General features: G+C 40.7%; 2 protein-coding genes across 2 annotated transcripts; both read left to right on the top strand.

The window, feature by feature from the left end:
• The first annotated feature begins 1,550 nt into the window (after positions 1-1,550).
• LOC148846944 (uncharacterized) lies at positions 1,551-10,175 on the top strand. Its single transcript, XM_088948440.1, has 9 exons — positions 1,551-1,628; positions 1,726-2,516; positions 2,706-3,966; positions 4,073-4,172; positions 4,273-4,393; positions 4,521-4,642; positions 4,764-4,885; positions 8,636-8,795; positions 9,773-10,175. Exons 3-9 carry the CDS (start codon positions 3,816-3,818, stop codon positions 9,798-9,800), a joined length of 804 nt encoding a protein of 267 aa, XP_088804566.1. The 5' UTR covers positions 1,551-1,628; positions 1,726-2,516; positions 2,706-3,815; the 3' UTR covers positions 9,801-10,175.
• Positions 10,176-23,995: 13,820 nt separating this feature from the next.
• On the top strand, positions 23,996-25,367 carry LOC148846943 (NDR1/HIN1-like protein 13). Its single transcript, XM_088948436.1, has one exon. It carries the CDS (start codon positions 24,261-24,263, stop codon positions 25,047-25,049), a length of 789 nt encoding a protein of 262 aa, XP_088804562.1. The 5' UTR covers positions 23,996-24,260; the 3' UTR covers positions 25,050-25,367.
• The last annotated feature ends 1,090 nt before the right edge of the window (positions 25,368-26,457 follow it).

The following is a 26,457-nucleotide window of genomic DNA, read 5'->3' as shown; positions in this document are numbered from 1 at the left end:
GGCGGGAGGCCGACCCAAGCCTTGGTGGACACTGGGGCCACCCACAACTTCATTTCGCTTGCAGAGGCCAAGCGACTCGGCTTGACCACCACCAAACAAACGGGGTGGGTCAAGGCTGTCAACTCCGGGGCCAAAGTAGTAGAGGGCACGGCCCGTGGAGTAGAACTCCGAGTTGGACCATGGAAAGGACCCATCAATCTATCTGTGGTTCCCTTGGATGATTTTCAGGTTGTTCTTGGAGTGGAGTTCCTCAAGCAGGCGGAAGCAGCACTTATGCCACACATCAACAGCTTGCTTATCCTGGACGAACACTCCCCTTGCATGGTTCCTATCTCATCAGCCGTGCAGATACTTGGGAAACAACTTTCAGCCTTACAGTTGTACCAAGAAACCAGCAACCATGAAGATAGCGCCACGCCAACAAGGAAGAACCCAAGTCAAGTACCTCACTTCGACACTGGAACTGGTTGGGAAGTCGTCACCAGGAAGAAGTCACCCCCAAGACAATTCCATTTCCAGTGCCAACGCCAATGCCAACACCCAAGTCAGCACCAACATCGGCATCAGCATCAGCTTCAACATCAACGACATCAACGGAAGCCGACTTCGCAGCAGAAGCCGCAAGCGCCTGCAATTGATGGGCCCAACAGAAAACCCAAGGCCGTGTCAAACCTAGTCCACATCTACTACCACAACCAACGGGGAGAGCGAGTACCACCCAAGCCATTTAGGGACCACCTTTACATCATCCCTCATGCTAAATCCAGTAGTAGCATTGTGAGTCAACCTTGGGGAAAAATAAATGGAAACCAACACCCTAACAATCCAAAATATCATTTTGACCTAGCCCTGGCCACAAACCTTCCAAACACCAAGCTAGAACAACCAAAATCCTACCTTGAAGCAGCCAAGCAAGGACCAACTGTAGAGACTAGCCATAGGTTTTCCCGCCATCCAGAACACATTGAAGACGTCCACCCATCATCATGCTCGGGCCTTGGAAAAGATAAACTTCGTGGAGCAGCTGAAGAACCTTCCTTCATCAACAGCAGATCGGAGCCTCAAGTAAAAGCTAGTCTTCAAGGACGAAGACTGAATTGAGTGGGAGAGACTGTAAAAAGTGTTCTCTCTGTCGCGCCATCAAGTGCCATCCATCGTGCCTATAACAGCCACTTTAGTGTACAAGTGTGTGTCATGAGTGGGCTATGCATGTACTTTTGTATGGGAGTTTGTCAATGGCACTATTCTAATATTGTAATATGCTTTTTCACCTTTTTTATGTTTCTTAATGTCACTCCCCCAAAAGCTTAACGTACTCTTTGAGGGGAGGTAGGTAGTCGAGTGAGCTCATAAGCGTGTAAAGGTTAAGCACGAGATTCCCTCGACATTGTACTGTGTGCTTGTGCTTATCACAGATTAATGCAATACAAATTGCATTTTGTCTAATTTGTATCATTTTTGTTGCCTTTTGTGTGTTATTGCTTGCATTTATAGGCTTTCTCGATCCCATCGAGCGCCGCACGGGGCCTCATCGATTAGCCCCGTGACACCCTTTCGCAACCCACCCACCGGAGATAAACTCTTTCGTGTTCCGCCGGCCATACAAACGGCGAGAAGGAAAGTATTCTGTAAGTTTTTTCTCATTTCTTATCTTTTTTTCTTTCTCATTCATTTTTAACCCACCCACGAAGATTCGTTTTTCTCATAACGAATCAATGAATGCAGTGGAGGGGTATATTAATGCGGAGACAGGGAGGACAGCGCGAGTGTGTAGTCGCGCAGCTGTCATTCGACATCCAAACCACCCCTTCTTAGAGACGGCAAATAAGCGTTAGCAGCTATCGGACCCCCTTTTCCTTGCTCACAATCTCGACCACCCTTTTCCCTTTCTTTTTTTTTTTTTCTTTATTTCTTCCAGCTTTCTCTCCTCTTAATTGTATTTCAATGTTTCACAGTTCAAATCCCCCTTTTGTTTCAAGGTTGGAACCTTGCAGCATCAACAACACAAACAACCTCTCCACCAGCACCGGCTGCGTCAAGACCACCACAGGAAGACAGGAACAACACTTTTACAACCAGCTAGAATAGAAGAACCCTGTCTCTGTTGGTCTCTCAATGTTACCTTCTTTGATGTAGACAGGAATGGAGGGAGAGACAAACAAAAAAGAAGAGCAGAAGAAGAAAAAGAGGTGGAAGAGAAGAGGCAACTCATCAACAATCTTTGCCCACTCCGAGAGGGGTATATATTGAGAGAGTGGAAAGGGGAAACAGAAAAGAGAATTCATGCATGAAGAGAAAGACCTATTGGTTGTTTTGATGATTCATTAGAGATCATGGCTTATCAGCACTATCAATCGCAATTTGGAGATACCACTTTCACCAAGGTGTTCGTTGGAGGGTTAGCCTGGGAGAAGCCAACCGAAGAGATGTATAGATACTTCCAATAGTTTGGAGAGATACTTGAAGTCGTTATCATCACCGACAAGAATACTGTCAAGTCTAAAGGATACGACTTTGTGAGTCCTTTGTTTCCTCTTTACATTTGATCTCCTGGTTACTTTTTTGTAAAACACAGGACGTTGTTTTGTTCTTCTTTTTATCCATCGTCGATGGATTTTCTTCTTTTGGTGTTAAATATTGTCGACGATTTGATCATTTGAGTTACATATATACAATATGAAAGAAAGGATTTATTGATGGAGCAGGTGACGTTTCGTGATCCAGAGTCGGCAAGGAGGGCTTGTCTTGAACCGAACCCTGTGATCGATGGGAGAAGGGCCAATTGTAACATACCTCCACCACTCGCGTCTGAGAATGTTAGAAAACGAATGAAAAAAAAAGATAAGAAATGAGAAAAACTTATAGAATGCTTACCATCTCGCCGTTTGTATGGCCGTTGGCGTCGGCCGGCGGAACTCGAAAGAATTTATCTCCGGTGGGTGGGTTACGAAAGGGGGCGCCAAGGGTTTCAGTTCACAGTAGAATAGGAGAAGAATACCCAGGAGAAGAAACGTATGTGTCATCACAAATGACATGAAATAGACATCGCACGAGTCATCCTAGTGCGCGTGTCATGACACGCGTCACGCCTAGGTTTTCATGGGACGTTTTTGGGGGGCAGATGCGAACCCCTCTCCTTTCTTCTTTCTCCTGCTCCAATGGTGATGCAACCAATATACTAGCTTACATCTTAAGAGAGACCTTATGTTGGTTGAGAGTGGAAAAAGGAATTAGGTAAGTAAAATCATGAACTGTTTTAAATGGCAATGGGTCATTGGGACTTGAACACTCACTGAACTGGGTGAGGTGGGGAAAGAGATGGATAGCTTGCCTATTATAGAATAGGGGTGGATTTGAGCCGAATAGTACGAGATTTGAGTTCGGTTTGCTAAGCTAGTATAAAGCTCGAATCATTGCCACCCCTAGAATTGTAGCATTCGAAGGTACTAGATACTTTAATTTCCTTTATTCCGACAAAGGCCCTTTGAACTATCACCTGGGTTCTTCTCAAGGCTATGTTGAGCCTCCCGTAAAGAATAAGAACAAACCAACTAGGTCCAAAAAAGTCGAGTACCTGTAACAAGATCAATGGGCCTGGGCCTTTGCCCTCTGGGCGCTGGGTGACCCATCTACGGATCGGATAGTGGGACCTTCAGGCTTCAGCCTTGTGTTTTCAAAACATGAAGAACGAGGGACTCGTCGAAATGTCGAGTTGTCGTCCAAATTAAAATGATGAGCACTCCCTGACGAGTGACGACGATTGTCATCAACTTAAAGTAGTAAGAAATCAGAAAGAAAGCAGCAATAGAAGAGAAATGGTGTGGGTGCATCATCATCTTCGCCGATTCAAATCAACTCGTCTATGGGGAGGTGCATTCTTGTGTTGGGTCTGTTTAATGCTGACTACACCCAAAATCCCTCACTCTCCCAAACACCACGTTTACGCTGACATGCGCAATTTCCTAGGTAAAACAATTCCATTTTCTTTCAGTCCTCCTTTTCTCTGATTTCATCTTCTGATACTTTCCTTTCCTTCGTTCATTTCTTGAACATGTGTTTTGGGTTTCCTCAGGAGTTCCCAACACCTTGAATGTGATATCAAATTTTCCGTTTTTGGTTGTTGGTGTTCTGGGTCTAGTCCTCTGTCTTCAAGGAAGTTTTTTCGCCATAAGGTTTGTTTTTCTTATACTTCTTAACTTTACTCGTTCTCTCAAGTTCCTATTTTTGTATTGATTACCTTAATCTTAGAGCTGTGGAAATGGTCGGTTGTAGTTTGCGGGGGGAGGTTTGGGGTTGGGCTTTCTTCTATGCTGGAGTTACGGCTATGGCTTTCGGGTCTGCTTATTATCATCTAAAGCCTGATGATGATCGAGTTCTATGGGACCGACTTCCGGTTAGCCTTCTATGTCCTTTTTAATTCTGTCCGTTTTATGCTTTTACATGCCTTGACTGGGCCCCTGATGATTTGCTTGTTATGTTATTTTTAAGTATTTGTATTGATCCTGCATTGTCGATTGCAGATGATGGTCGCATATGCTTCGCTTTTTTCTAGTTTTATAATTGAGAGAGTGGGAGAACGGGTTGGGCTAATATCCCTGTTTTTGCTCCTGTTGATGTCTCTTGCTAGCATTGCTTATGAAAGGTTAATATACTACTTACTTGTTTTTTTCTTGATCTGTAGTGGAAAATAGTCGATTTCATTGAAGAATAAATGACGCAGTTTTCCGTTGAATATGCTAAATTATCTGGATGATTGGATGCAGGAGTTTCAATGATCTCCGGTTGTGCATGATGTTCCACTTGATTCCATGCATAGCAATTCCAACCATGACATTTGTATTCCCTCCAAAGTACACCCATTCAAGATATTGGCTTTGGGCGGCAGGTTTGAACTTTGAAACTTGAAATGCATAACTTAAAGTGCTTCATAGAATTCTCTTTTTTTTTATCAGTAATTTCATAGAATTCTCTTTACCACACTTAGAATCAATCTTTCACCTTCAAAGATGCAAATATGTCTATGATGATTTAAATTCTTGATTTCTTAGCTGCAGCCTGCAGAGCAATATGTCAATCCATACTATAATATTTTTGTTCAAACAAATAAAGTCTAGATTCCATTTGAATGTTGATCATAAATCAGTTGCAGTTCTTATTTATTCATTCAGTTTTTAATTATGGTTAACCATGCATTAGGGATCTATGGGTTAACCAATGCATTGTGTTATGGCAAAGAAGCACTGTGTTATAATGCATTGGTTCTTAATTCAACAATCTTATACAACAAGATGAAGTGGAAGAGTTTAAGGATCTGAAATTCTAGACTAAGCTAAGATAGATCCAGGATCCGTGATGTCCTCTTCTTAAACAAACATATTTAAGCAGTTGATTCATACTTGTAGAAAATCAATGGGTGTGAATTATGACATGATTATGTAGTGAGCCCATGACTATGTGGAGTTGTGGATAGGCTACAGTTCTACTTTTCACTTAATAATATCCTATGTTTGCTAGGTCTTTCTCCTTCCCTACTTAATACCATATGGTAGTTTTGGATCTCCATCAAAGGATCATCTGGTTCCTTTGTATCCTAGAAGATATATGATGTCAATGCAATCATTGCCAAACATGGTTGGGGGTTACCCGTTGAGTTCTTCTTGATCACCTTTATTCCACTGATGCTTTTATGATACACAAGGAGAATGGAGATATAAAACCCACGTACTAAGTTTTTTCTTTTCTTTTATTCAGGGAATGATCACCCCTTCAACTTGTAAAAGATCACTATGCATATTTTATAAAATATTATAATTATATTATTAACTAAACCATATTTAAAGTCGTAGAAACCAGTAGCCTGGCCTGCCCCATGATCACCCCTGGTTACATATTGGAAACCATTGGAACTGGCTTGGAGGGAGTTTTTCATGTCAAAGGAGCAAGGAGGATCTGGATTTTGCAATGCTTATCTTAATAACAAGAAAAGTTATAGTGAAATATATGATATTTGCAGATTCTATTCATTGCAGCTTCAGATGGATCTCTAGAGAACTAGATGTTTTAGCAGACTCTTTAGCTAAAACAGGTCAGAAAGGGCTTTTGTGTATAGTGCAAATTCTCTTCCATTATTTTGAGTAGGCTTTAGATTTTGCTAGTTGTTTAACCCTTGCTTGTGCATCTTCTCATGTACATCCTTCCCCTTTTGTAAATGGAAGTTACCTTTTCTCAAAAAATAAAAAAATCTTCTCATGTTTGGGCACATCTATTTAAAATAGTTATTTACTTATACCTAAATCAATACATTATTAAACAAGAAAAAGAAAGAAAACAACTTTCTGATTGGATCTTGTTCCATGTTTTAGACCATGGAGGAGGAAAAGTGCCTTTACTATATTGGAGTCAATGGTCACTTTACTTATTGAAAAAAAAATCTTGGTCATTTCATCCTGACCGAAGCAACAAAACCTTCCCAGTGTTAGTCGTATAAAGAACCACTAACTGCTAACTTAAGCAGTCATCAAAATCGAGCTTTGACCTCATCTTTATTATTGGGGGCCTGAGATGCTTAGATTCTAATAATCTGAGTGGTCCACCAGGACATGAATGCTGACAACTTATGATGTCAGTCAGGCTTATAAGTGTGAGAACAGGAGTTTGATGGAGCCTGTGACAAGTCCTCAGATTTGGTTTTGAGTCTTTTCTTTTACTCTTCAAAAAAAAAAAAAGTCCTGAGATTGGTTTTGAGGGTATGATATTCAAATATTATATATATATATATATATATTTGAAGAATAAAAAGAAAATTTTCATTAAAAGAAAAAGAAGCGAGTACAGCATGGGTGATAAGATATCACCAGAAACAAGGAAGCAACCCCGGGGTACCTGAAAGGCCTAAAGGCACCCCATCAAATATATATTTCAAATATATCATGCAGTTTTCCATCATTAGAGCCACCTAATGCAGGGATGATCATTCCTACCCTGGCCTGGCAAATGTATTATATATATAATATTTTATTTCTTGGTACATGTGATGTGACTTCGCCCCCACAGGGGCAGGGTGCTATACACCAGACCCAGATGACAGATTAGTGGGTTTGTGGTGGCAGGGTGCACATGTGGGATCACCTACATAAATCACACACACATATAAGACAATTCTTGATTCAATGATTAATAATATTTTGAAATTTTCTAGTTTCCTATCTCCTCTTTTTTCCAGTCTGTTTGTGGTGCCAAAGATCTTGCTAATCCCTTGGCAATGGAGGATGCACATTGAGAATTTGAGATATATTTATACCTAATATCTTTCTATTATCAATTATGTCATCTACCTTATACTGCTAACATACTTTTAAGGAACCAAGCTGGTTCTATGAATTATAATGCATATTAAGCACTGATCCAAGATACTAATATTCTTTAATTTCTACTAACTAATAACTTTTCAGGGAATTTTCTGTACATTAGTAGACATAAGCAGGGAAGCTCCCTAACAATTCCACCTATTTCTGCCATGTGGAGGAAACGTGTAGTCAATCCATACCGACTATTGCACATGAGGATTTTTTTGATCAATTACTATTGCACATGAGGTTGCCTAGTTCGTTTATATTTCACTCTGCAGTCCACATCGGCCCTGTAGACCATGAGACCATCTTGTATTTAAGTTCTTAGTTATGCCTGATATGTGTGCATAAGCCATCCAATGATTTATATTTTAATTAAAAAACAAAAGGGCTTATTTTATCCATAAGCTGAAATCTGCGCAATGAATGGTAGATGCCAGGAGAAACATATAGCCTTTTAGCCCCAAACTGCATTTCTGGATGCTAGATTCCTTGTTAGTTTGGACTCGACTAAATGAACCAGCAGACCTGGTCCCCATATGGTATGCAAATAACATATATATTGTAACATTGTCAGCTTATTATTATTTTTTTGTGTGTGTGTGTGTGAGAAAACACTGTCTGCTTTGTTTGCGGTGCTTAAATAATTAGACTATAATGTGTTCCTCTGTATATAATCCATACTAAATATTATGTATATCCATATATGACATGACAATGTTACCCTATTATTCAGTGCTTAAGTAATTGAAGTGCAAAAGGAATTCCTTGAGAGAACCAGTTTTCAAAATTCATCTTTGAAATTAAAAAAAAAAAAAAAAACATCAGAATGGTCTTTCTCAAGTCTCAAGGAATAGAGAGTGGGAGGAAACTAATTACTTGTTACTTGGTATCAGGCTAGCAAAGTTGTGTTGATTGTACCATTGGACTTATAACCACTCCAATAAGACATACATTGACTCATAGCACATAAAAAGCTAATTGTTTTATAAGCATTTTATTTCCATATCCTACAATGTTATTCAATATTCAACGCATATCCATAGCCATATATAGGTTGCAAATCATTGAGTGTGTTTATTTTATTAATTTATCCTTATCTATACAGTGCTATTAGTATGGCAATCTACAGTAGATGAAAAAAAGTGTTAACCAATTAATAATATTGGTGGATAACAATATGTTTCTGGAAAGTTTGTGCTTTATAATTTTGCAGATGAACTGTAAATAACCTTTTTATGCCTGCTAACTTAATTATTATTTTCCCATCATATCTGCAAGTACAGGGGTTTACCTTCTGGCAAAATTCGAAGGCATTGTTGACAGGAAGATTTATGGATCAAACCATTACATCATCAGTGGGCATTCCTTGGAGCATCTATGTTTAGTTATGATTCCTGTTTTGCTCAGCATGATGCTTATTTACAGAAGCATTAAAATTCCAAGGTACACTACATATCAGCATGGTAAACATGGCAGTAATGTATCTTGTTGTGCTTATGTGCTGTCTCTTAACCTTGGTATTACATGCTTGCTAAATTTATTCTGTTTTTTGATTGTTCAGATCAATTAATGAAGAACTAAGACTTTAAAATAGGTAACTTGAGCAGGACCAAAGTTCTATAACACCATCAGTTGAAGGCTCAACTGAACATGCTACAAGTTTTCACAACGATGTTTGATAAATGTCAATATAAAAGGCCATGACCCAGTGTTGGTCCCACTTATCTGGGGTCTTGGCAGGGGTTGACTGGAAAAGGTCCCACCCTTGGACATTTTTTGCACAAAGTGGCCATTCTCAGACTAGAACCCATGTTCTTACGCTTGCCATCCCAAGATTTTATCATCACATCAAGTAATGTTTGACATTATGATACCTCATTTATTTTCTTTTCATCAGATAGTGGTGAGTTATATGGACAAAAATGGGAATTCTCTTCCTGAGCTGAATAAGTGGTTATTGGTTAACCATGTCTGTCACATAAAATAACAATATGCAGCTTTTGCAAATAATTATCATCTATTCAAAGGGTTTCTACTTTGGATTTGGCAAGTCTATTTCTTTCCATTGCATGGTACTACCATAACTATTTCTGTTTCATGATGACCCTGCCTCGTAACTTCCTTCTCCAGCTTAGCCACATTATTGCCTTTAGGAAATCTTTTTCTGCTTAAGCCGGACCTTACTAAATATGGTTTATAGAAGGTTTCAAGGGAGTTTGCGTGGGAGGTGAGGGGCATGAATATAACTGTTCGTTCATGTTTTTACCTTTTTCCATACCGTTCTAAACAATGCAATATGAGTTCCATTCCGACTTGCTTTCCCTTTAAGAAACCCTATAGATTGCATCTTCTGTTGCATTGATCTTTGAATTATGGAAATGACGTCCCTTTTCCTTGCATGCTAATGAAATGTATTACAGGTTGGGTGAGCTTAAAGAATGGCCATGAAATGAATAGAGGAGACTGAGACCAGGTCCATGGGAAACTAAGAGAGAAGCAAAGAAGGTGTCATTGCCAGCAGTAGAATGTAAAACAGGAATGGCGATTTCTATCCAACTACAAGGTATATGGCATTGTCCGCATTGGCTGTCACCACAGTACTGGAATCCACCTCTGGCTCTGATATATTTGAGTTTTTTGTTCATTTTCTCCCTTCCTGTTCCATGCTCCGGGAGTTTTCATCAAATCCAGACATGATTTACCTGTAGGCTGTAGCTAGCCTTCTAGGCTATGTTTGGTTTGGATAGAAAATCAGAGAAACAAGAAGCTGAGTTCGGAAGTTCTTAACAAAATTTGCGATATTCTTTAAGAAATTTCCCTAAACTTTCTGTCTCTCTTAGTTTATATCAACCCAAACACAGACACAAGGGTAGAATGATGATATAACAAAGCCCTCACACTGTACGACGAGGCCTCTGAAAGGGATAAATAAATTTTTAACATAGATTAAATAGTTACCTTGCACCTTTTAGTAGTCATTGTTGTGAGACTAAGACAGACTCAGCCGACTAGATGGTTGGACACTTGGACCGGTGACCCAATGACCATTTTGAGCCCTGGTTAAATGGCAGTTTTTCCTGGTTGAACAGGCAAAGTGTCCGATTAACCGTTTAAAATATGACCCAGCGAGCATTGCGTTCTGGTTTTATATCCAAGCAGTCTTATACATTGCTTTTAGTTTTACCCACAAACCCAATCAAATTTAGTTTCCAAACTCAAATGGAAGAACCCGGCGGTAGATGGGATAGGTTAGTCCGTTAGTGTGGTTCACATTCTTTCAGATAAAGTGGGTTGTTAATTACATTTTTTATTTTTTATTTTTATTTATTTTATTTTATTTTATTTTAATTTTTTTTTTTAGAGAGAGAGAGAGAGAGGTAACTTTTGGATTAAAGATAAAAGTATAAAACATGTACATGAGGGGAATGGTGGGTCCCAAAGAAAACATATAGGCATAATTTCCCCTTCCCCCTGCGTATCATTGGGTGGTCATTAATATAGAAAAACCCTGACGCTGGGACAGTTTTTCCCTCAACCATGGGGCTGGGAACGAGTCCGCGTTCTGTGCACCCATGGCCCATGGGTGCACTGGACGCGTGAACCCACCAATAAAAAATGAGCACGTCGGCAATATAAAAATCACAAACGTTAACAGGAATTCACACGTTAGTCAAAGAAATCCGGTTGAACCGCCAACCGGACACAAAAGGACAAAATCACATTATTTTTGTCATTTGGGATTTTCGAACTCCCACCCATTTTCTCCTCTCCTCCATCGAGCCCCAATCCAGAAGCATCTCCTCCCACTGACGACTTACTGCAAATCGGCATTTATAAACGTGAAATCTACCGTCGACGATAGATTTTTGAACTCCCCCCCCTCCCCAAACTAAGACTCCATCCCTTTGTCTTTTATTCTTCCTCTCTCCTCCTCCTCCTCCTCCAGGCTTCTGGCCTTCGAGGTTTATGAGATCATGGGTATTAAGTTCATCTACTTCTACATGATCCCCTGTGCTTTCATTTGATGGGCAATTACGTCTCCTGCGTACTACTCCCGTCCGAAACACCAGCCGAGACCATTAAGCTCATCAAGTCAGACAGCCTCGTCAAGATCTACCTTCGACCCATCAACTTTTCCGAGCTCATTCTTGAGTTTCCAAAACACCTCGTCTGCCACTTTGATTCCTTCTACGTAGGTCAAAAGATTCGGGCTCTCTCTGAGAACGCCAAGCTACAAGTACACTTCTCCTTCCAAAACATTTCTTTCAATCCATCCTATCCTTTGTCGCCATTGCTTCATTCACTTCCTTCCCGTCTCAATCCTCTTCATCGTGTAATATCTCTAAGAACGAGTTTTTGAAGAAGCTGCAAATTGTCAACCTTTCGATATTCAAAAAACTCCATCCGGATCTCTTCAGATTCAAGTATCGGATGAGTTAGGGGAAGATAAAAGACGACCAAGGAGAGGACGAAAATCACAACAAATTCAAAAATAGAGTTTGCACTACACCTCAGTTGCAGAAGGATTATACGCAGCTTGTTGGGTCTTGAGCTCGACAATGGAAACCGAGCTTGAGCTGATACGAAAGTCCGAAAGGAGGAAGCTAGCTTTCATCCTTAACGATGAAGAAAAGGAAAACACTCCATCAGTCCAAAGGGACCGGTTAGGTTCAGAGACCAGAACATCTTCACCTTACTTCCACAAAAGCTCATTCAAAAACAAAAAATAAATTCAAGACCTAGGGAAAGAAAAGCTTGTGAAAATTGTCAAGCATTCTTAATTTGAACCTCTTTACATTTTTCTAAAAATTCGTTTTAATTTGTTTGGTGTAGGTACATATCATTCAGATTCTCTTTTATACTGGTCATCAATAGATTCATTTTACATATCTCACATGAACAAGTTCCATATCTCTCTCTCTCTCTCTCTCTCTGATATTGTAAAACTACAACTCGTTCAAACATGTTTTTCTTCGGTCATAGTGGATTTCGTGTTGATTTTGAATTAGAACTATTCCTGGGCAGAATTAATGATGATGTGATCTAACACGAAAGTTGTGATCAATTGATTGGGGTGTAGTGTCTGATCAAGAACTTGAAACATGGGGTTGTTTTTGGAATTTGGTTGTTAAAACTTGGAGTTGAGCTGAGTCGCAGAACGAGAGAGAGGGATTTCAAGGGACAAGATGTTTTTGGTTGTGCCTGGCAGTTGATTCCTTGCCGTTGCCAGTAGATTTCACGTCACAAACGCCGGTTTGCAATGAGGTCTCCGGCGGGATGAACAATGAAGAAGAGGAGAAAATGGGAGGGACTTTGAAATGGGATGCTCAACGGAGAAGAGGAGAAACCAGATTCCTTCAATTAACATGCAAACTCCGGTTGAGCTGATAATTTTCTAAGGCTCCATTTAAAAGGAATATAAATATAAATATGTAGACTGTAAAACTTATATTTTGTATTATTTTATATTTATTTATATTATAAATATTTATATTTATACTCTTTCTAAACTGAGCCTAAGTTGCAGATGTTTTTATTTCTGATTGGTAGGTTCACGCTTCGAGTGAACCCAGAGGTTCACAGAATGCGAGCTCGCTGGGAACCTGGGGCCGCGTCCAAGTAAGGTGGATTTCAAATAAGGTACATATGTATGGTCGTTATACCTACCTTGCGTTTCCAGTAATAAAGATAGGGATAATTACTTAATACTGAGGTTTGAAGAAATTACTTATCATGTTGACTTTTCAAACATTGATTGTAACGGAAATACTAAAGGTAAAAGATATCCCTAGCTATTCATTGAATTTTCATTAACATAGTATTCACTGAGTTTTTAAAACACGCGACTGAGATCAGGATTGAGAGCTGTTGGATGACCCAGAATCTTACTGAAATTGCTTTCACCACTCCATCTCCATGCACATCTTTCCTCACTTAAATCGTCTAAACCGGTGGCTCCACCTTGTGCTCCAATGCCGGAAAGATTGAACCAGCACAGACCCTCTGAACCGAAAACCCACCACCATTATTGGCATCACTCGGGGGATCTTCATGATTGATACGACCTTCTCTTCAACATCATCAATGCCGCCGCACCTAGCAGCTTACGGATAAATCCAGTGTGAGGCGGATCCTCACAAAAACATTGTCAGCGTTAGGATTCAAGAGGAACATCACTAATACGGTTCAGCACAAAACCACGTCTATGGAACAAACTATAGCGCTAAGATTGTGAATAGAAGAAGCTTGCTTGGTGTGGCCTTGGGGGAAGAAGTAAGCCTTAGAACCGATAGTAGGGATTTCAATGGAGCTTCCAATAGAAACCTTCTAAATGTGTGGATTCATGCTCTGAAGCTTGGTCACTTTTCGCAATGCCATTACTAGGGTTTCTATCACGGTTCAAAGGTCCACTGACGATAGATCAATGAGATCGCTTCTTATGGTTTCTCAATTCGGTCTCAGTCTTACCTCTTTGTTGTATCTCCAGTCTTAGCTCATTCTCTATTGAATGTTGGAGTTCTTATCTTTTCAGTTTCAGTTTGGATTTTTTCATTTGAGTGAGTATTTCAATGAAACAAGGATTGAAATTAAGGATAACAATGTGTGGGTTTCTTAAAATGCTGTTTTATCATTGCCAAATTAGTATTTTTTTCATCATGTCCGTCTATAGCTAATGATATTTATAAAAGTGTGTTTTAATTTATGTGTGCATGTTAGGGAAAAGTTCATTTTAACGTTTCCTCCAATCATTAAGCATTTATTCACTCAACTGCTATGTGATACCTAATGGCACCTAGTTGTTAATAAATGATTTATTAAACACTTTTCTCGATTTTAAAGATAAATCAAATACAAACATTAATAAACAAAAACTATGTCAAACAGTCAAATACATAATATATTATATTAAAGGTGTAAACTTGGAATTAAAAAAAAATTAATTAGCAAATGAAATGGTCCTAAATGTTTCCTAAATAGATGGTCTATTTGTATTGTATGGAATAGTTTCCTCAAATTAAATTTCCTTGTAAGTTGTAACCACGCTCAAGAGTCAAGACAAGGTCTAGGGTCATCATGCAATGAAATGCAAGTTCGGCTTGAATTGAAGAACATCTGCCATAGTAGTAACTTTGGAAAGCAAACATTAATGCCTCCACCTGGATTACCTCTCTCTACACTTACCATTCACATTTAATTTTATATGAAAAAGTAATCGAATGCTTCTATTTTACCCATTTGAAAGATTGTCATCTCAGCTCTTTCACAAGTATGTTATACACCTCCTCTCATACCTAAGCCATTGCACATTAATTCAGATTAGCCGTGCGCTGGGCTGTACAACCATTGATAACTCTAACACCATGTCATTAATAAAATGCATGACACATAATAGAGCTATAGTATAAAAGATTGAATGGTTGTGGGCCCTTGTTTTTTATGGCTGGTGTGGAGTATTATTGTCAATTTCACGGCATGGTGAACAGCTATTACATTCCGAATTCAATCTGACGGGAAAGTGAAAAATGGAAATCTATAACCCATCTTTCTTTTCTATTCTCTTTTCCTCTGACAGCAGTTGCAGCAGCGGCCAAGGTCTTGATGGACAGCCTAGATCAAAAGTTAGATGTCAGTACACCACAAAATTACTTAAAAGACTAAGGCTTCGTTTGGTTTGTGGGAATAAGGGTCTGTAATCGGATTTGGAATGGTCTATTCCAATTCCTGTTAGAATTGGGTGGAACTAGAGTCTTATTCCCATTCCTGTTAGAATAACATTCTCCCATTTGAGGGAATGACCATTCCTTGTCTCTCCCTTTGGGAATCAAATCTCATTCTTACTGATTCCAATTCTCATTCCTATTTCTATCTAAACTAAACAAATTATGAAAATAATAATAGACCATTCCAATTCTGATTACAAAAGATTTTAATTCCGGTTTTAATTCCAATCCCGACTGTGAACCAATTGGACGCGACCCTGAAGAAAGGAAATCATCTGTGGAAGAAGTATCAACCATCTGATCTGCTTCCAAGTTATTGTAATGTAATATTGAGTCATGGGTGGACTCCACTCTACTGAGGGAGAGGAAGTAAACGCGTTGGGTGCTGAGTGTTATTAGAAAATAATGGAGCATTGAAGGGGTTCATCAATCATCATGGTTACTTGACCTAGATTCATTAAAATTCTGATTTAAATGCCAGATCCGGGCAATGTGCTCTGGTGACAACGCATAACACTCTGTACTCTTTCATCATTTACCACTAGTACTTTTGCAAAAATACGTGCAGACCAAACGCAACGGTGAATTGGGGAATGTTTGGGTACAAACAAAATACAGAGGCTTATTGCTTCCTGCGTATTAAGTTGCAGTGATTAAAGAAAGAAAGAAACAATCTCTGCATGTGGCAGGTTGGGCCAACAGATGCTCACTTATTATTCGTCTCACCACTCCCAACTTTTGCTGCACTTTCTTCTGGATTCATTGTACATTTCCAATTTTGTCCCACCTCCCAAACAACTCCTCGGTTCTCAATTTTACTGGTTTGGGCCGTCGGTCTGATCCGATTCTTATGATACAAATTGGTTTCGTCCTATCATCAAATTGGATGGGGCATCACATCAGTGTATGCCTTAACTCTTAATTGTATCATACTTTATTATTGTTGGAACGAATGAAATTCGGATCTCAGACCGTGTTTGGAATCGGTATTTTTGGTTAAAACAGTGTTGCATTGGCATGCTGCTTTTTTAGAAAAAGCTTTTCTTATTTTTCTAAACTTAGGACCATTGCATTGGCTGCTGTTATTGCCAAATGGTCCTAAGTTTTTTATCATTATTTTTTTATGCTTTCTCAAACCACACCTTACACTTTTCTTTGATTTTGAAGGGCGTTTTATGGGTAAGTTATTTATTTTTACTTTTTCACTTTTAAACATTTTCTGTTTTTTGTTGTTTGATTGGGCTTCACTTTAATCATTTTTTACTCTCTACCTCAGATTAATACCTAGTAAAGTGTGTCATATCAGTATTTAGTTTCAATAAACATTGGGGCGTTGGAGGAAACAAGAATTTGACGTTTCCCCAAATGCCCCATGCACAAAAATCAAAGTGTTTCAGTTTTTTATCATTTATTTGATGAACAGTAAAACTAAACGGTTGTTTCATTTTGTTTCATATGTAATAAACGCCAACGCCTATGTGGCGCTGATGTGACAATTTTTTTTAATAAACACCCATGGAACCAAACACAACCTTAATGTTTCTCCCAACACCGAGGTGTTTATTTACTCTTCTGTTTTATGCGGAGTGTAATATACTAACCATAAAAATAAAGACTAAAAAAACATTTATCAACTACCTTTTCTCAATTAATGATCTATACTACTTTAAAAAGTATCAATAGCCTCGAGAATATTTTTGGAAATTTTTAGGACAATATTTACCCCTCTATATTTAAATTTATTGATAAAAATGAGGGCAAATAAGGTAATCTAGTATTGCTATTAAATGAGTTGAAAAAAATGCAATTTTAAGATATTCAATGCATTTAATTCTCTCTCATTAAATCCAACATTTAAAAGTATTAATTTGCAATCACCTTCATTGATCATATATTTAAGACATTTTTGTTTCTTCTCATCATTAAATTCTATAGTTAAATTCATACATAATAAATTAATAATTCCATTAACATAAAACTTAAACTTTTAAAATCTACCTGAAAAAAATAGTGTTTTCATCTAGGTGGTGGTAAGAGATTAAGTCATTTTGGGTCAAATGGGACAATCCATGTTGCCACAATTAAATAGTGAAATTCAAAAATATATAAAATGCAAAAAAAATACAGAAATTAAAAAATTAAAAACATTTTTAACATCATATATTTGACATATTAGACAATAATAAGTATGATGAACAATGTTTTAAAAACTAACCTGAAGGTTAACTTGCTTTTGCCTTCGAGTCGCAGATCATCAGTTCAATTGTTAAGGTTGAACTAGTTAAACCGCTCCACATCATCATCATCATCTCCCTCTCTCTCTCTCTCTCTCTCTCTATCTCTCTATCTATCTATCTATCTATCTATATATATAATGTATGTGTTAAAACATATTTTATCAATAAATAGTGTATAATTATTTTTACATATAGTATATGTATTATGTTACATTTGTTTATGCTTTTTAATCCAATTTAAATTTTTTTATTTATAACAAAATTTTAAAATTTATAATTTGGGGCCCAAAAAGGATTTTTTTTTGTGAAAAATAAAGGCAAGACGCCTAAGGCACTTGGGGCATATAGATACTAAAATGTTACCTACAGTAAAAAAAGATCATCATAATCAAGCATCGGAGTGCAAAGTTATGGCCTCCAAAATTTTGCACATAATTAAGTGTGCAATCTGTGACCCAGTGACCATGTCGAAGTGTTAATGATTGAACTACCTAGGTTAGATAGTTTTTTACCAAGTCAACAGTTTTTGACAGAAAGGGTGAGCCTCAACAAAACCAAACCCGAAATTAAGGCTGAGTGACGATTCGAACGGTTTAATCAACCGAGTCAATGGTGGGTTGAAAACATTGATGATAAATAAGAAATATTTTTATTAATGATAGAATACAATGTAAAATTTCAAACCAATTGGAAATAAAACTATTTTCATATTCTCTCTCATTAAATCTCATATCTAAGGTACATTCTCTTATTAAATCTTATATTTAAGATTTTTTTTCTCATCATTCAATTCTACTAATTAAATCCATAATATTAATTTTAATAATATAAGAATAAATATTTTTTAAAATAAATTGAAAACAAAACCATTTTATCCTCTCCTAGTGGTTGGTAAGCAATTTAACCATTTGGGATCAAATGGGTTAATAAATAATGTCATAATTAAAAAATAAAGATTAAAATAAGTAAAATTTATAACATAGAAAAATAAATCTTATCACTAATGGTTGGTAAGACATATTTTTATTAATGATGAAAATGGAGTTCCAAATTTAAAATCAACCTAGAAATGAAATGATGTCATAGTCAAATAATAAAATTTTTAAAAATAGAAAATACAAAGAATCACAAAATTTGAAAAAGTAGAGAAAATTTTGGGCACAAATCTAATGTTATATACTTATAAAAAATAAAATATTGGGTACATCTATAATATTATACATTCATTGTGTTGAACAAAAATAAATAGTATACATAAGCAATGATTTTATCAATGATGGGAATGTAATATAAAATTTAATGTCAACCTAGAAATCATACTATTTTTTCTTTTTAGGTGGTGTGATAATGGTTTAGGTCAAATGGATTAATCGATAATAAGATAGTTTAATAATAAATCTTTAAAAATTAATAAAAAAGTAAATATAATCAAAAGAATATATAAAAATTGGGTTCGATTATGATATTGGAAAGATATGTTATCTGAATTTTTTATCAATCGACAAGTATAAAAAACGTGGTAGCCAATCAAATGTTATTTATCAAAATTCAAAGGTGGGTTTTAATTGGTCAAAACTCATTTGATACCATGTCTTTCCCACATCATAGATTTTTATATATTAATTATGTCAAATGAAAGTTAAGTGTGACAAGTAAAAATTATTTATATAATGTAGATGGAGTATATAATTTAAAATTGATCCGAAAGCAAAGCTATTTTCTTATTTAAATGGTGGGTCAATGATCCAACTTTTCAAAGAAAATCATGATGTCATAATAAAAAATGTAAATATTAAAAAAAAGAAAGACAAAACACAAAAAAAAATGAAAAGTATATAGTTTTCTCAAAAACATTTAGGAGCATTTTTAATGTTATATATTCATCATATTGAATAAAATAATTATTAAAATAAAAAAATATTCTTATTTATAATAAAAATGGAATATAAAATTTAATAATAACTGATGTAACCGTTTTTGGCCACGTACCAATGTTTTGTGATGTAAAATTTTTTGGCTAAGTACCTCGTTATTTGACCCGGTGGTGGCGTGCCTTAGTGACGAGCTACTTGGTGGCGAACTCCCTGGGGGAGAACTGCTTGGTGATGAACTGCTTGGTGGTGAACTGCCTGGTGGCGAGCCCCCTGGTGGAGAGCTACTTGGCGACAAACTGCCGGGTGGCGAACTGCTTGGTGGTGCTCCCTGGTGGCGAACTGCCTAGGGGCGAACTTCTTGGTGGCGAACTGCCTGGTGGTGAACTCCCTGGTGGCGAACTGCCTGGTGGCGAACTGCCTGGTGGTGAACTGCCTGGTGGCAAACTGCCTGGTGGCGAACTGCCCGGCGAACTCCCTGGTGGCGAACTGCGTGATGGCGAACTGCCTAGTGGCGAACTGCCTGGTGGCGAACTGCCTGGTAGGCGGCCGATGCCTTAGAGAATGCTGGAGCTCCCTAGTGCGGCGCAATCCGACTGCCCTCAGCACGAGGTGGTCCTCTTTCCTTTGTAGGCTGCGGGAGATGAGGGACCTGCGAGAACTTCATCTTTTCCTCCTCTTTGTAGGTGGCGAGAGCTGAGAGACCTGCGAGAACTCCATTTTTTCCTCCTCTTTGTAGGCGGCGGGAGCTGAAGGACCTGCGAGAACTGAATCAGAGGTCCCGGGGGTATTTTCCCGATGGGGGCTCTCCGACGCTTAAGTTAGCACTCTTATTGTAGAGAGCTTTGAAGTTAATATGAGAGAGCTAGAGAGCAGGGGTTACTTCCCTTTTCCTCCCCCTCCCCTTTGGGAGGTGAGGTCTTTATATACCGGAGTCCTCGCGGGTTATGTGGGTGAAATGCCTCCAAACGGTAAGACTCGTCGCATCCTGTCAGAACTGGGGTACGATGGTGAACTCCTCGAGGTCGTCAGGCTGGCGCTTGTGTCAGGCGGCCAGGTTGGCGCCTGGGCCAGGTTGTCAGAGGGGTGCCTGCGTCAGTCGGCGGGTCAATGTCTAGGCCAGGTCGTCAGGTCGACGCCTGTGTCAATTGGCGGGTCAGTGTCTAGACCAGGTCGTCAAGCTGGCGCCTGTGTCAATCGGTGGGCGCCTTGGCCGGATCATGCGCTAGGCTGGTCCAGGTCGGCCAGGTCGCGCAGGCCACACGCCGCATGCAGCTCGCGCAGGCTGTGCGCAGTTCGCGCAAGCCACGCAGGTCGCGCAGGCACGTCAAGCCGCGCGCAGGTCGCGCCAGGCCGGCCAGACTGGTGCCTGGGTGGGTCACCAACTTCGTAAGTTTGTTGGTTGGGTGTTTTCCTAGTTGTCACGAGGTGCCACGTGTCACAATTTCACTGGAGGGCCAAATTTGCCCTCATCAATAGCCCCCCACTCCCGAGCTGATAGTAACTCAGCGAAGGGAGTAGATTTCTTTTGGCCCGTAAGTCGATGAGCTAGTAAGTGCTGATCCAATTGCTAGTGCGGCCCGTAGGCTTTGGGAGCGACTCGTAGTCTACTCTTTTTTGACTTTGCCCGTGCCGGAGAGGCGACCGGGTCTTAAGCAGTAATGTGGCCCGTAGGCTTTTGGGAGTGACTTGTAGTCTACTCTTTTCTGACTTTTGCCCGTGCCAGAGAGGCGACCGGGTCTTAAGCAGTAATGTGGCCCGTAGGCTTTTGGGAGTGACTCGTAGTCTACTCTTTTTTGACTTTGCCCGTGCCGGAGAAGCGACCGGGTCTTAAGCAGTAATGTGGCCCGTAGGCTTTTGGGAGTGACTCGTAGTCTACTCTTTTTTGACTTTTGCCCGTGCTGGAGAGGCGACCGGGTCTTATTTAGTAATGTGGCCCGTAGGCTTTTGGGAGTGACTCGTAGTCTACTCTTTTTTTACTTTGGCCCGTGCCGGAGAGGCGACCGGGTCTTCAGCAGTAATGTGGCCCGTAGGCTTTTGGGAGTGACTCGTAGTCTACTCTTTTTTGACTTTTTCCCGTGCTAGAGAGGCGACTGGGTCTTAAGCAGTAATGTGGCCCGTAGGCTTTTGGGAGTGACTCGTAGTCTACTCTTTTTTGACTTTGGCCCGTGCCGAAGAGGCGACCGGGTCTTAAGCAGTAATGTGGCCCGTAGGCTTTTGGGAGTGACTCATAGTCTACTCTTTTTTGACTTTTGCCTGTGCCGGAGAGGCGACCGGGTCTTAAGCAGCAATGTGGCCCGTAGGCTTTTGGGAGTGACTCGTAGTCTACTCTTTTTTTACTTTTGCCCGTGCCGGAGAGGCGACCGGGTATTAAGCAGTAATGTGGCCCGTAGGCTTTTGGGAGTGACTCGTAGTCTACTCTTTTTTTACTTTGGCCCGTGTCGGAGAGGCGACCGGGTCTTAAGCAGTAATGTGGCCCGTAGGCTTTTGGGAGTGACTCGTAGTCTACTCTTTTTTTACTTTGCCCATGCCGGAGAGGCGACCGGGTCTTAAGCAGTAATGTGGCCCGTAGGCTTTGCCTGTGAGGTGTCGAGCTATGATTGTGTTGTATCAGCTTCGTAATGCCGGTCACCCACTCCTACAAGAAGCTACTAGGAGCTCGACCTTCGGGGGCAGCACTACTAACTTTAGGTCACCAGCTCACACGGGAGCCTTGGAAGGCTCAACCGGTAAGGGCGCCTATGTAGTCTGTTGGTCGTCAACTCCCGCGGAAGCTACGAAGAGCTCATCTTTGTAGGGAGGACCTTGCGGAGATGACTGATGATGCATTATCTGAATTGAAAGTAAGGTTGGTAGAGCTACTTAGTCTGTTAGCTCCCTACATAGTTTTTGAGTTCATAAAAAATGTAAATTATAAAGTGATAGCTTCAAAAAAGTGAGGACTTAGCTTTGGTAAGATGAGAACTTAGCTTTTGTAGGATGAGAACTTAGCTTTTCGTAGCGTGTTCCCACAGACGGCACCAATTGATGTAACTGTTTTCGGCCACGTACCAATGTTTTGTGATGTAAAATTTTTTGGCTAAGTACCTCGTTATTTGACCCGGTGGTGGTGTGCCTTAGTGACGAGCTACTTGGTGGCGAACTCCCTAGGGGAGAATTGCTTGGTGACGAACTGCTTGGTGGTGAATTGCCCGGTGGCGAGCCCCCTAGTGGAGAGCTACTTGGTGACAAACTGCCGGGTGGCGAACTGCCTGGTGGTGCTCCCTGGTGGCGAACTGCCTGGGGGCGAACTGCCTGGTGGCGAACTGCTTGGTGGTGAACTACCTGGTGGCGAACTCCCTGGTGGTGAACTGCCTGGTGGCGAACTGCCTAGTGGTGAACTGCCTAGTGGCAAATTGCCTGGTGGCGAACTGCCTGATGGCGAATTGCATGATGGCGAACTGCCTGGTAGGCGGCCGATGCCTTAGAGAATGCTGGAGGTCCCTGGTGCGGCGCAATCCGAATGCCCTTAGCACGAGGTGGTCCTCTTTCCTTTGTAGGCTGCGGGAGATGAGGGACCTACGAGAATTTCATCTTTTCCTCCTCTTTGTAGGTGGCGGGAGCTGAGAGACCTACGAGAACTCCATCTTTTCCTCCTCTTTGTAGGCGGCGGGAGCTGAAGGACCTGCGAGAACTGAATCTGAGGTCCCGGGGGTATTTTCCCGGTGGGGGCTCTCCGACGCTTAAGTTAGCACTCTTATTGTAGAGAGCTTTGAAGTTAATATGAGAGAGCTAGAGAGCATGGGTTACTTCCCTTTTCCTCCCCCTCTTCTTTGGGGGGTGAGGTCTTTATATACCGGAGTCCTCGCGGGTTATGTGGGTGAAAAGTCTCCAAACGGTAAGACTCGTCGCATCCGGTCAGAACCGGGGTACGGTGGTGAACTCCTCGAGGTCGTCAGGCTGGCGCTTGTGTCAGGCGGCCAGGTCGGCGCCTGGGCCGGGTTGTCAGAGGGGTGCCTGCGTCAGTTGGCGGGTCAATGTCTAGGCCAGGTCGTCAGGTCGGCGCCTGTGTCAGTTGGCGAGTCAGTGTCTAGACCAGGTCGTCAAGCTGGCGCCTGTGTCAGTCGGTGGGCGCCTTGGCCGGATCATGCGCTAGGCTGGTCCAGGTCGGCTAGGTTGCACAGGCCGCACGCCGCACGCAGCTCGTGCAGGTCGTGCGCAGTTCGCGCAGGCCGCGCGCGCGCCGCGTAGGTCGCGTGTGCCGCGCGCAGGTCACGCAGGCGCGTCAGGCCGCGCGCAGGTCGCGTTAGGCCGACTAGACTAGTGCCTGGGTGGGTCACCAACTTCGTAAATTTGTTGGCTGGGTGTTTTCCTAGTTATCACGAGGTACCACGTGTCAGAATTTCACTGGAGGGCCAAATATGCCCTCATCAATAACTATTATTGTTATTTGAAATTTCTATTACAATTTATTAGTTGTGTTAATTTTCAATTATTATCTTATCTATAATGTATCTAAAATTCAAACAATTACATGCAGCGCATATACTTAACTACTTTATTTATGAAAATGATTTCGAATGTAAAGCTGATGTAATGGTGTTAAAAACGGCATTGCTTCCAAACCCTAGTTTTGTCCGACCGAACCGGCTAAGAAGCCGGGAGACCATCCCATATCACCCATGATCCTATAGTTCAATTGATGTATCGTTATGACTAGTGACTAAATAAACGAAAATTAGTTGACCCCCTCACACGTGTACCAACCGCGTCTAATGCGAGGCTTTTTTTTTCAAGCAAGAAAGGAAAATGAACAGGGAGATTCCAAAAGCCAGATAATCTGAAACATTAGTAGGTGGACTAGAAACATCTTTCTCTTGCTGGCGCTGAGCGTGGGTGTGGGTGTCTGGTGCTTGTGTGGTGGATGCTGGGATGGTGGCGGTGCCTTCTTTTCTCTCTCCCCTTACAATATACGTCTCTCTCTGTCTCTCTAGTCCTTACGTCTCATCCCAGCTAATCACCCTCGGGCTCAAACAATATTGAAGGAAGAGAGAGAGAGAGAATAATAAACCAAACCGTCTGAGCTCTGAGGAATACAAGATGACAGACAGAATCTACCCTTCTTCGAAGCCAAACTCCAACCCCCAACAAACACTCAATGTAAACGGCAACCCATCTTTCCCCGCCACCAAAGCTCAACTCTACGGCGCCACCCGCCCTGCTTACCGGCCTCAGCCCCCCCGGTCCCGCCGACACCGCCGTAGCTGCTGCTGTCTCTGCTGCCTCTGGAGTACGCTCCTCCTCATCGCTCTTGTCTTCCTCGCCGCCATTGCCGCCGGAGTTCTCTATCTTCTCTATCACCCTCAGCGCCCCACTTTCTCTGTCTCCACGCTGAGGATCTCCCGGTTCAACGTCACCACCACTAAGGACTCCACTACACACCTCAATTCTCAGCTCGATCTCGCGATCTCAGCTCGAAACCCCAACAAGAATATAGTCTTCTTCTACGATCCCATCACCGTGACCGTGAACTCCAACGGCGTGGATATAGGAAACGGATCGTTCCCGTCCTTCACTCATGGCACCAAGAACACCACTAAGCTGACGGCTTCGATCTCGAGTGGCGGTGGAGATCTGGACGCCGAGTCCATTAATTCTCTCAAGTCAGATCTGAAGAGGAAGAACGGGTTACCTTTGGAGATTCAGATGGACACGAAGGTGAAGGTGAAGATGGGGAGTCTCAAGACTAAGAAAGTTGGAGTTAGGGTCATATGCGACGGGATTGATGTCCCCGTTCCTATAGGCAAGACTCCGTCCTCTGTGTCTCCGTCGTCTAATCCGAAATGTAAGGTCGATCTTCGGTTCAAGATCTGGAAATGGAGTTTCTGAGTATGGTCTTGGTTTCATTCTTCTTCTTTATTTTCTTTTTCCTCTTTACTTAATTGTTTAGTTTCTCTGTTAAATTTGAACCCAAGTGATTTTCATTCTAAATTTCAGCTATGTTGGTTTGTAAATGGAGGGTTTGTGGGATGAATTTGTTAGGAAATTAGGACTTAGAAAGAGCGAGAAGAAAAAGAAAAGAAAGATTAATATATAAATATTATTAGAAAAATTTATTTCTTCATTTCTTTGGGATGTTCTAACTGTAAAAGTGCCTTGTGATTCCTGAAAATTTTCAATTACAGTGAACACTCTTTTTTGTTTTAACTTTCATTCTCTTTTCCATCTTACTATTTTGATGGGTTGGATCAATGCTTTTCTTTCTCTCTTCGTGGGAAAACTGTTTTCGACGATTGGGATTTCTGGGTTGGTAGAAGGAACGTGTTCATTGGGTTTGTGTGTCGGTGGGGTTTATTTTATACTTTTTATGGGAAATAATGGAAATGGGACTGTGTACTGAACTTTACCGCGCCATACAAACCCCACGTTCATGGTGGAGCTGGACCAGTTCTGGCCTCTCTGCCCAGCAAAAGCAGGAAGGAACGAGTTCTCGAACAATTTCCCTTTTTATTTTGGGCTAGGGTACGAAACGAACACTGGCCAGTTCAGACTTCAGAGGTCAGAGGTCAGAGGTCAGAGGGGCTACATTTGTCTGACAGGGGCGATCTAAAAAGTCAGGACTCAGAAACGTGGATGGTTTATTCATAACTTGATAAGATGAGAGGGAGAGAGAGAGATCCCACCACCGTACTAATTATCAAAATGAGTGAAGTAAAGGTCTGCAACAGCAAGTTGGAACTCGATGGATTGAATTGAGTTTTGCAGGGAGAGCTAGAGGGTTCAATATGTTATGTGTGTATTGTGTAGGTCTTACTTCTTAGGAGGAGGATCGACATCCACTTACACCCGGCATCTTATGATTTTGTATCTATCAAAGTTGAATGGATTGGTCCCGCTTTTGAATGTTATTAGTTGGCTTGCTGTGAGTTTTTAGTTTTATTTTGTGTGAGTAGACTTTGGTGAGTAGACACCAACCAATTAAGATAATAGGGGAGGGTCCACCAAACTTGAAAGTATGTACTTCGCTTTTTCACAGTGGACGATTCAGCCACGCTTCTTGTTTTGTTGAAAGTTAAGTGAAATGGCCATGAACATCTACCAGAACTATGTACTTGTAGGATGGAGCCAAATAGAACCTTTCTTATTTTTGGCGCAATTATTTATCCAGATATATAAGTGCATTTATCTGTGTTTTTTTCAAGTAAAAAAATTATTTAATGATAATTTTATCAGCTGGCTAATTTAATTAAGGGATAATCATGTGATATCTAGGACAAAGTTGTTTTAACGTGTGGAA

Source organism: Nelumbo lutea, chromosome 6 (genome assembly GCF_056320005.1).
Source record: "Nelumbo lutea isolate HS-2025 chromosome 6, American lotus-T2T, whole genome shotgun sequence".
Taxonomy (NCBI): Eukaryota; Viridiplantae; Streptophyta; class Magnoliopsida; order Proteales; family Nelumbonaceae; genus Nelumbo; species Nelumbo lutea.
This window is presented reverse-complemented; position numbering and strand designations above follow the sequence as displayed.